Below are 10,814 nucleotides of genomic sequence, written 5' to 3'. Positions count from 1 at the left end.
ATTAATGTTACACAGCCCTTATTTCATACCTGTAAACCCGCAGAAAATAGTTCTCAGGTTTCTCTATGTTTACATTTTCACACTTTAATAATAATTTCTTACATATTCCTTATTTTTGCACCTTCCTTTTAAGAGCTTATTGTTAAGTGTTCAATGTGATTTTACTCATTTGGTTTACACTGTTTGAGTGTTTTCCATGCTTGTGTTGACATTTTCTTTCTACCTTGATAGCTGAGGGGATTACAATCACAGGAAGGTTACATTTAAAATAAAATATATTATTTTCCTGCTCCTTATTTTTCATAGTTGATAAAAAAAAAATGCAATAATTATTGATATAATCATAGTATTTAAATAATTACTGCACAACACAAATTCATTTCCGTAGTTAAATAAGAATAAGAGGGCAAATTAATGTTACACAGCCATTATTTCATACCTGTAAACCCGCAGAAAATAGTTCTCAGGTTTCTCTATGTTTACATTTTCACACTTTAATAATAATTTCTTACATATTCCTTATTTTTGCACCTTCCTTTTAAGAGCTTATTGTCAAGTGTTCAATGTGATTTTACTCATTTGTTTACGCTGTTTGAGTGTTTTCCATGCTTGTGTTGACATTTTCTTTCTACCTTGATAGCTGAGGGGATTACAATCATAGGAAGGTTACATTTAAAATAAAATATATTATTTTCCTGCTCCTTATTTTACACAGTTGATTAAAAAAATGCAATAATTATTGATATAATAATATAAAAATTCTGCTCCTTATTTTCTATAGGTCATAAAACACTAAATATCAATATCGACCAATATAAAACACTTATATCTTGATACAGTTTTCAGCCATTCTCCCCAGCCTTGTATTGTGTTATAAATCATACGTACGCTGCAGTTGTCTGTTGGGATTTTATCAGTCTCCGTAAAAAGTTGTCAACTTTTAAAGTCCGTCAAAGGTAGACGTCCAGGTGCACGCGTGCGGGTCACCACAGAGTCCATTACTGCCAGGTAATGGCTGAATGTCACAAAAGCAGGATGTCGTAAAGCTTTGGAGTGCTCTAATGGGTTTTGTTCAGGTTGAGGTGACACACACACACACACACACACGCACACACACACACACACGTCGTCATGTGATCTTCCAGGAAACAATCTCTCCCGTATTACTCATCAGCCGACATGGCTGAGTCGTTAACACAATTTAGTGTCAAAAATACATTTGTGCCGGTGTTCCCTTTCAAGCTCCAGGATTTGATTTACTAACACAGAAAGAAAAAAAATGCAGACTTGTTGACTTGACCCACAACACTCCCGCTGTCTAAAAATTTTTAGTTTAAGGCAGGGGTGTCCACAGTGCGGCCCGGGGGCCATATGCGGCCCGCAGTTAATTGTTTACCGGCCCGCCACGCATTCTGGAAATACTATTGTAAAAATAAAAAAGAACATTAAAAAAAGTGGAATGAGGTGAAATCTAACGAGAAAAAGTTGCAATGTTGACACAAAAGCTGCCATGCAGGCTGTTTTTTTTTTCTTTTGTCTTTCTTTCTTTTTCTTTTTTTGCCATTGCTCAAAAAAAAAAAATAATGACAAAAAAATCCATGTTATAATGAATTATTTTCATGGCTCCAATTACTTCAAATATTTCACTTTAAAATGTTTTATGTAGAGATGTCCGATAATATCGATCTGCCGATATTATCAGCCGATAAATGCGTTAAAATGTAATATCGGGAATTATCGGTATCGGTTTTTTTATTATCAGTATCTTTTTTTTTATTTTTATTTAAAAAAAAAAAAAAATTAAATCCACATAAAAAACACAAGATACACTTACAATTAGTGCACCAACCCACCCCATTTACACTCATTCACACTCATTCACACAAAAGGGTTGTTTCTTTCTGTTATTAATATTCTGGTTCCTACATTATATATCAATATATATCAATACAGTCTGCAAGGGATACAGTCCGTAAGCACACATGATTGTGCGTGCTGCTGGTCCACTAATAATACTAACCTTTAACAGTTAATTTTACAAATTTTCATTAATTACTAGTTTCTATGTAACTGTTTTTATATTGTTTTACTTTCTTTTTTATTCAAGAAAATGTTTTTAATTTATTTATCTTATTGTATTTGATTCATTTTTTTAAAAAGTACCTTATCTTCACCATACCTGGTTGTCCAAATTAGGCATAATAATGTGTTAATTCCACGACTGTATATATCGGTTGATATCGGTATCGGTTGATATCGGTATCGGTAATTAAAGAGTTGGACAATATCGGCATATCGGATATCGGCAAAAAGCCATTATCGGACATCCCTAGTTTTATGTGGTAAATATTGCATATATTGTGTAGTAGCCATATAAAAACATCAAAGTTTTCTTTGACAAAAGCGCATAAAACAAACAAAATAATAGTTCCAGCATAAAATGGACAGATATATCTGAAGTTGATCTCGTAACTTAAGTGTTGAAAGTAAAAGAAAAACCTAATAAAAATGTATCACTTTATGAGTGGGGCACCTTTTGGATCCCAAATATATTTAGTGAGTTTTTATTGATCTTTTCAATGTTATTACTCAAAAATATGAAATAATTAAAATCAATGGTGTCCTGCATTATTGATCTTTTAGGGCTCTAATTACTAAATACTGCATATTTCAGTTTTACTATAAAAAACTAAGTTGTTTTTGACAGAAAAGCCATAAAATATTTTTTGTTAATTTGTATTACTTTATATCAACTTAAAGTTGATATAGAGCAGGGGTCACCAACGCGGTGCCCGCGGGCACCAGGTAGCCCGTAAGGACCAGATGAGTCGCCCGCTGGCCTGTTCTAAAAATAGCTCAAATAGCAGCACTTCCCAGTGAGCTGCCTCTATTTTTTTAATTTTATTTATTTACTAGCAAGCTGGTCTCGCTTTGCCCGACATTTTTAATTCTAAGAGAGACAAAACTCAAATAGAATTTGAAAATCCAAGAAAATATTTTAAAGACTTGGTCTTCACTTGTTTAAATAAATTCATTATTTTTCTTATAACTTTCAGAAAGACAATTTTAGAGAAAAAATAAAACCTTAAAAAGGATTTTAGGATTTTTAAACACATATACCTTTTTACCTTTTAAATTCCTTCCTCTTCTTTCCTGACAATTTAGATCAATGTTCAAGTAAATTTATTTTTTTATTGTAAAGAATAATGAATACATTTTAATTTAATTCTTCATTTTAGCTTGAGTTTTTCCGACAAAGAATATTTGTGAAATATTTCTTCTAACTTATTATTATTAAAATTTAAAAAAAATATTCTGGCAAATCTAGAAAATCTGTAGAATCAAATGTAAATCTTATTTCAAAGTCTTTTGATTTTCTTTTAAAATTTTTGTTCTGGAAAATCTAGAAGAAATAATGATTTGTCTTTGTTAGAAATATAGCTTGGTCCAATTTGTTATATATTCTAACAAAGTGCAGATTGTATTTTAACCTATTTAAAACATGTCATCAAAATTCTAAAATTAATCTTAATCAGGAAAAATTACTAATGATGTTCCATAAATTATTTTTTTTATTTTTTCAAAAAGATTCGAATTAGCTAGTTTTTCTCTTCTTTTTTTCGGTTGAATTTTGAATTTTAAAGAGTTGAAATTGAAGATAAACTATGTTTCAAAATTTAATTGTCATTTTTTTCGTGTTTTCTCCTCTTTTAAACCGTTCAATTAAGTGTAAATATCATTAATTATTAATAATAACATAGAGTTAAAGGTAAATTGAGCAAATTGGCTATTTTCGGCAATTTATTTAAGTGTGTATCAAACTGGTAGCCCTTCGCATTAATCAGTACCCAAGAAGTAGCTCTTGGTTTCAAAAAGGTTGGTGACCCCTGATCTATTGTCTGTGAGGGCACTTAAGGGACTATGTCGGGGGTCGGCAACCCGTGGCTCTATAGCCGCATGTGGCTCTTTAGCGCCGCCCTAGTGGCGCTCTGGAGATTTTGCAAAAATGTATGAAAAATTGAAAAAGATTAGGGGAAAAAAACATATTTTTTGTGTTAATATGGTTTCTGTAGGAGGACAAACATGACACAAACCCCCCTAATTTTTTATAAAGTACACTGTTTATATTAAACATGCTTTCCTGATTCGAGTATTTGGCGAGCACCGTTTTGTCCTACTAATTTTGGCGGTCCTTGAACCCACCGTAGTTTGTTTACGTTTATAACATTCTCCGACTTCCTAGGACGTGTTTTATGCCACTTCTTTTTCTGTCTCATTTTGTCCACCAAACTTTTAGCGTTGTGCGTGAATGCACAAAGGTGAGTTTTGTTGATGTTATTAACTTGTGTGGAGTGCTAATCGGGCATATTTGGTCACTGCATGACTGCAAGCTAATCGATGCTAACATGCTATTTAGGCTAGCTATATGTACATATTGCATCATTATGCCTCATTTGTAGCTATATTGGAGCTCATTTAGTTTCCTTTAAGTCCTCTTAATTCAATTTATATCTCATGACACACTATATGTAATATGGCTTTTAATTTTTTGAGGCTCTAGACAGATTTGTTTTTGTATTTTTGGTCCAATATGGCTCTTTCAACATTTTGGGTTGCCGACCCCTGGTATGTGTCTGCGTGTGTTACTGTAAAACCAAATTTTTTTAAATTTACATTAAAAAAAAAAAAGAAGTAAATTTTACAGTAAAATTCTGGCAACTGAGCTGCCTTTTTTTGACCATAAAAACAGCAGCACTGTTTTTCCATTTGCAGTAATATACACTACATTTTGAGGTGAAATTATTGCAACTTAACATAGTATTTTTAACATTTCAGTTTAAAAAAAATCTACTAATAAAATGCATTAAAACATAGTATAATAATAGTATTCACTGTCAGAATTGGCCCTCTGGGGCCAAACGTAACTGCGATGTGGCCCCCAGTGAAAACGACTTTTGTTTCATACACAGTTTTAGATGCCTCTGAACGCTGTTTTTTTTTTTTTTGCCTTTTTGATTGAATATTGTTACCGTTGAGTACCAGTATGGGTTCCCAGGTATCAGTAATCGGTACCGTATCGGTACAAATGTGAATTTGTACCGATACGGTGTATTTGTACCCATCCTTGCTGCAGTTAAACATGAATTCCAACTTGTATTGTTCATATTAAAACATGGTTAAGCCTTTTTGCTTAACTTGTTTGTCTGCTCTGTGTTAGCATCTGAGCTAGTTCTTACGCGACCGTGGATGAAAATAGCAAGATGGACATTCGCCGGACATATAAACACATGAATAAATGTCCAGCGAGGGTACAAATTGGGCACAGATACCAGCAGAGTGGCACAGGAGCCTGAGGGTGAGGCAGATGGGCGAGAAAAAAAAGCGTCACGTCAGCTCTTTTGCTTGGTTTGTTGCCTCTTTGGAGATAGAAGAAGGAAACATCTGGACTGCTTTGAGTATCTTCATTTGCCATCCTTTGCTAACACCTAAACTCTCTTACTATTATTACTTTTTCCTAGGGATGTGCCAATCAATCGCCCACTGACCAGTATCAGATGATTTAAATTAAAAAGCACGATATCGTCTTTTAAAGCCGATCCCATCTGGCTGACACCAGTTTTATTCCCCCCGCTCACAGGCGGCTAGCAGCTAATGATGTGTCTCCGTACACAGTGTGGAGCCGCTCCTCTAAGTTAATAATAATCACCTCCATATCAGCAAATAAACTACTTTCATTAGTATCTTACGCATCACTGTAATTCATTTAAGGAAAATATTCATTCTTAAATTAGTTTATTTATATCAAACAAACAGAAGAAGTCTGAAGCTAAAGCCATAGAGAAGTTTTTTTAAGCGCAAGAATTACGACTAAAGTGGTGACGCTATATTTTCATTTGCACTTTAATTCATTTAAGAAAAATATTAATTCTTAAATGACTGGATTTATATCAAACAAACAGAAGAAGTCTAAAGCTAAAGTCATAGAAAAGTTTCTTAAGGGCAAAAATTATGACTGAAGTGATGAAGCTTTATTTTCATTTGCATTGTAATTTATTTAAGAAAAATATTAATTCTTAAATGACTTGATTTATATCAAACAAAGAGAAGAAGTCTGAAGCTAAAGTCATAGAAAAATTTCTTAAGGGCAAAAATTATGACTAAAGTTGTGAAGCTTTATTTTCATTTGCACTGTAATTTATTTAAGAAAAATATTCATTCTTAAATTAGTGTATTTATATTAAACAAACAGAAGAAGTCTGAAGCTAAAGTCATTGAGAACTTTTTTAGGCGCAATAATTACGACTAAAGTGGTGACGCTATATTTTCATTTGCACTGTAATTTATTTAAGAAAAATATTCATTCTTAAATTAGTTTATTTATATCAAACAAACAGAAGAAGTCTAAAGCTAAAGTCATAGAAAAGTTTCTTAAGGGCAAAAATTATGACTGAAGTGATGAAGCTTTATTTTCATTTGCATTGTAATTTATTTAAGAAAAATATTCATTCTTAAATGACTTGATTTATATCAAACAAAGAGAAGAATTCTGAAGCTAAAGTCATAGAAAAAATTCTTAAGGGCAAAAATTATGACTAAAGTTGTGAAGCTTTATTTTCATTTGCACTGTAATTCATTTAAGAAAAATATTCATTCTTAAATTAGTTTATTTATATCAAACAAACAGAAGAAGTCTGAAGCTAAAGTCATTGAGAACTTTTTTAGGCGCAAGAATTACGACTAAAGTGGTGACGCTATATTTTCATTTGCACTGTAATTTATTTAAGAAAAATATTCATTCTTAAATTAGTTTATTTATATCAAACAAACAGAAGAAGCCTGAAGCTAAAGTCATTGAGAAGTTTTTTAAGCGCAAGAATTACGACTTAAGTGGTGACGCTATATTTTCATTTGCACTTTAATTCATTTAAGAAAAATATTAATTCTTAAATGACTTGATTTATATCAAACAAACAGAAGAAGTCTAAAGCTAAAGTCATAGAAACATTTCTTAAGGGCAAAAATTATGACTAAAGTTGTGAAGCTTTATTTTCATTTGCACTGTAATTCATTTAAGAAAAATATTCATTCTTAAATTAGTGTATTTATATCAAACAAACAGAAGAAGTCAGAAGCTAAAGTCATTGAGAACTTTTTTAGGCGCAAGAATTACGACTAAAGTGGTGACGCTATATTTTCACTTGCACTGTAATTTATTTAAGAAAAATATTCATTCTTAAATTAGTTTATTTATATTAAACAAACAGAAGAAGTCTGAAGCTAAAGTCATGGAGAAGTTTTTTTAAGCGCAAGAATTACGACTAAAGTGGTGACGCTATATTTTCATTTGCACTGTAATTTATTTAAGAAAAATATTCATTCTTAAATTACTTGATTTATATCAAACAAACAGAAGAAGTCTGGAGCTAAAGTCATAGAAAAAATTCTTAAGGGCAAAAATTATGACTAAAGTTGTGAAGCTTTATTTTCATTTGCACAGTAATTCATTTAAGAAAAATATTCATTCTTAAATTAGTTTATTTTTATCAAACAAACAGAAGAATTCTGAAGCTAAAGTCATTGAGAACTTTTTTAGGCGCAAAAATTACGACTAAAGTGGTGACGCTATATTTTCATTTGCACTGTAATTTATTTAAGAAAAATATTCATTCTTAAATTATTTTATTTGTATCAAACAAACAGAAGAAGTCTGAAGCTAAACTCATTGAGAACTTTTTTAGGCGGAAGAATTACGACTAAAGTGGTGAAGCTTTATTTTCATTTGTACTGTAATTCATTTAAAACAAATATTCATTCTTAAATTAGTTTATTTATATCAAAAAAACAGAAGAAGTCTGAAGCTAAAGTCATTGAGAACTTTTTTAGGCGCAAGAAAATAGACTAAAGTGGTGACGCTATATTTTCATTTGCACTGTAATTTATTTAAGAAAAATATTCATTCTTAAATTAGTTTATTTATATCAAACAAACAGAAGAAATCTGAACCTAAAGTCACACAGAAGTTTTTTAAGCGCAAGAATTACGACTTAAGTGGTGACGCTATATTTTCATTTGCACTTTAATTCATTTAAGAAAAATATTAATTCTTAAATGACTTGATTTATATCAAACAAACAGAAGAAGTCTAAAGCTAAAGTCATAGAAAAGTTTCTTAAGGGCAAAAATTATGACTGAAGTGATGAAGATTTATTTTCATTTGCATTGTAATTTATTTAAGAAAAATATTAATTCTTAAATGACTTGATTTATATCAAACAAAAAGAAGAAGTCTGAAGCTAAAGTCATAGAAACATTTCTTAAGGGCAAAAATTATGACTAAAGTTGTGAAGCTTTATTTTCATTTGCACTGTAATTCATTTAAGACAAATATTCATTCTTAAATTAGTTTATTTATATAAAAAAAACAGAAGAAGTCTGAAGCTAAAGTCATTGAGAACTTTTTTAGGCGCAAGAATTACGACTAAAGTGGTGACGCTATATTTTCGTTTGCACTGTAATTTAATTAAGAAAAATATTCATTCTTAAATTAGTTTATTTATATCAAACAAACAGAAGAAGTCTGAAGCTAAAGTCATAGAGAAGTTTTTTTAAGCACAAGAATTACGACTAAAGTGGTGACGCTATATTTTCATTTGCACTGTAATTTATTTAAGAAAAATATTCATTCTTAAATTACTTGATTTATATCAAACAAACAGAAGAAGTCTGGAGCTAAAGTCATAGAAAAAATTCTTAAGGGCAAAAATTATGACTAAAGTTGTGAAGCTTTATTTTCATTTGCACTGTAATTCATTTAAGAAAAATATTCATTCTTAAATTAGTTTATTTTTATCAAACAAACAGAAGAATTCTGAAGCTAAAGTCATTGAGAACTTTTTTAGGCGCAAAAATTACGACTAAAGTGGTGACGCTATATTTTAATTTGCACTGTAATTTATTTACGAAAAATATTCATTCTTAAATTACTTGATTTATATCAAACAAACAGAAGAAGCCTGAAGCTAAAGTCATTGAGAAGTTTTTTAAGCGCAAGAATTACGACTTAAGTGGTGACGCTATATTTTCATTTGCACTTTAATTCATTTAAGAAAAATATTAATTCTTAAATGACTTGATTTGTATCAAACAAACAGAAGAAGTCTAAAGCTAAAGTCATAGAAACATTTCTTAAGGGCAAAAATTATGACTAAAGTTGTGAAGTTTTATTTTCATTTGCACTGTAATTCATTTAAGAAAAATATTCATTCTTAAATTAGTTTATTTATATCAAACAAACAGAAGAAGTCTGAAGCTAAAGTCATTGAGAACTTTTTTAGGCGTAAGAATTACGACTAAAGTGGTGACGCTATATTTTCATTTGCACTGTAATTTATTTAAGAAAAATATTCATTCTTAAATTAGTTTATTTATATCAAACAAACAGAAGAAGTCTGAAGCTAAAGTCAGAGAGAAGTTTTTTTAAGCGCAAGAATTACGACTAAAGTGGTGACGCTATATTTTCATTTGCACTGTAATTTATTTAAGAAAAATATTCATTCTTAAATTACTTGATTTATATCAAACAAACAGAAGAAGCCTGAAGCTAAAGTCATTGAGAAGTTTTTTAAGCGCAAGAATTATGACTTAAGTGGTGACGCTATATTTTCATTTGAACTTTAATTCATTTAAGAAAAATATTAATTCTTAAATGACTTGATTTATATCAAACAAACAGAAGAAGTCTGAAGCTAAAGTCATAGAAAAAATTCTTAAGGGCAAAAATTATGACTAAAGTTGTGAAGCTTTATTTTCATTTGCACTGTAATTCATTTAAGACAAATATTCATTCTTAAATTAGTTTATTTATATAAAAAAAACAGAAGAAGTCTGAAGCTAAAGTCATTGAGAACTTTTTTAGGCGCAAGAATTACGACTAAAGTGGTGACGCTATATTTTCATTTGCACTGTAATTTATTTAAGAAAAATATTCATTCTTAAATTAGTTTATTTATATCAAACAAACAGAAGAAGTCTAAAGCCAAAGTCATAGAAAAGTTTCTTAAGGGCAAAAATTATGACTGAAGTGGTGAAGCTTTATTTTCATTTGCATTGTAATTTATTTAAGAAAAATATTAATTCTTAAATGACTTGATTTATATCAAACAAACGGAAGAAGTCTGAAGCTAAAGTCATAGAAAAATTTCTTAAGGGCAAAAATTATGACTAAAGTTGTGAAGCTTTATTTTCATTTGCACTGTAATTCATTTAAGAAAAATATTCATTCTTAAATTAGTTTATTTATATCAAACAAACAGAAGAAGTCTGAAGCTAAAGTCATTGAGAACTTTTTTAGGCGCAAGAATTACGACTAAAGTGGTGACGCTATATTTTCATTTGCACTGTAATTTATTTAAGAAAAATATTCATTCTTAAATTAGTTTATTTATATCAAACAAACAGAAGAAGTCTGAAGCTAAAGTCATAGAGAAGTTTTTTTAAGCGCAAGAATTACGACTAAAGTGGTGACGCTATATTTTCATTTGCACTGTAATTTATTTAAGAAAAATATTCATTCTTAAATGACTTGATTTATATCAAACAAACAGAAGAAGTCTGAAGCTAAAGTCATAGAAAAATTTCTTAAGGGCAACAATTATGACTAAAGTTGTGAAGCTTTATTTTCATTTGCACTGTAATTCATTTAAGACAAATATTCATTCTTAAATTAGTTTATTTATATAAAAAAAACAGAAGAAGTCTGAAGCTAAAGTCATTGAGAACTTTTTTAGGCGCAAGAATTACGACTAAAGTGGTGA

The 10,814-nt window shown here is 30.1% G+C and overlaps 1 protein-coding gene across 1 annotated transcript in view; it reads left to right on the top strand.

The window, feature by feature from the left end:
* Positions 1-4,218: 4,218 nt before the first annotated feature.
* The window catches only part of LOC133663544 (cGMP-inhibited 3',5'-cyclic phosphodiesterase 3A-like), a 72,190-nt gene continuing 65,594 nt past the window's right edge, over positions 4,219-10,814 (top strand). Inside the window, exon 1 of the mRNA XM_062068093.1 lies at positions 4,219-4,319. Within this exon, the coding sequence (XP_061924077.1) occupies positions 4,254-4,319 (66 nt within the window). The 5' untranslated portion in view covers positions 4,219-4,253. The remainder of the gene's footprint in view (positions 4,320-10,814) is intronic.

The sequence above is a fragment of the Entelurus aequoreus genome, linkage group LG13, assembly GCF_033978785.1.
Source record: "Entelurus aequoreus isolate RoL-2023_Sb linkage group LG13, RoL_Eaeq_v1.1, whole genome shotgun sequence".
Classification (NCBI taxonomy): Eukaryota; Metazoa; Chordata; class Actinopteri; order Syngnathiformes; family Syngnathidae; genus Entelurus; species Entelurus aequoreus.
This window is presented reverse-complemented; position numbering and strand designations above follow the sequence as displayed.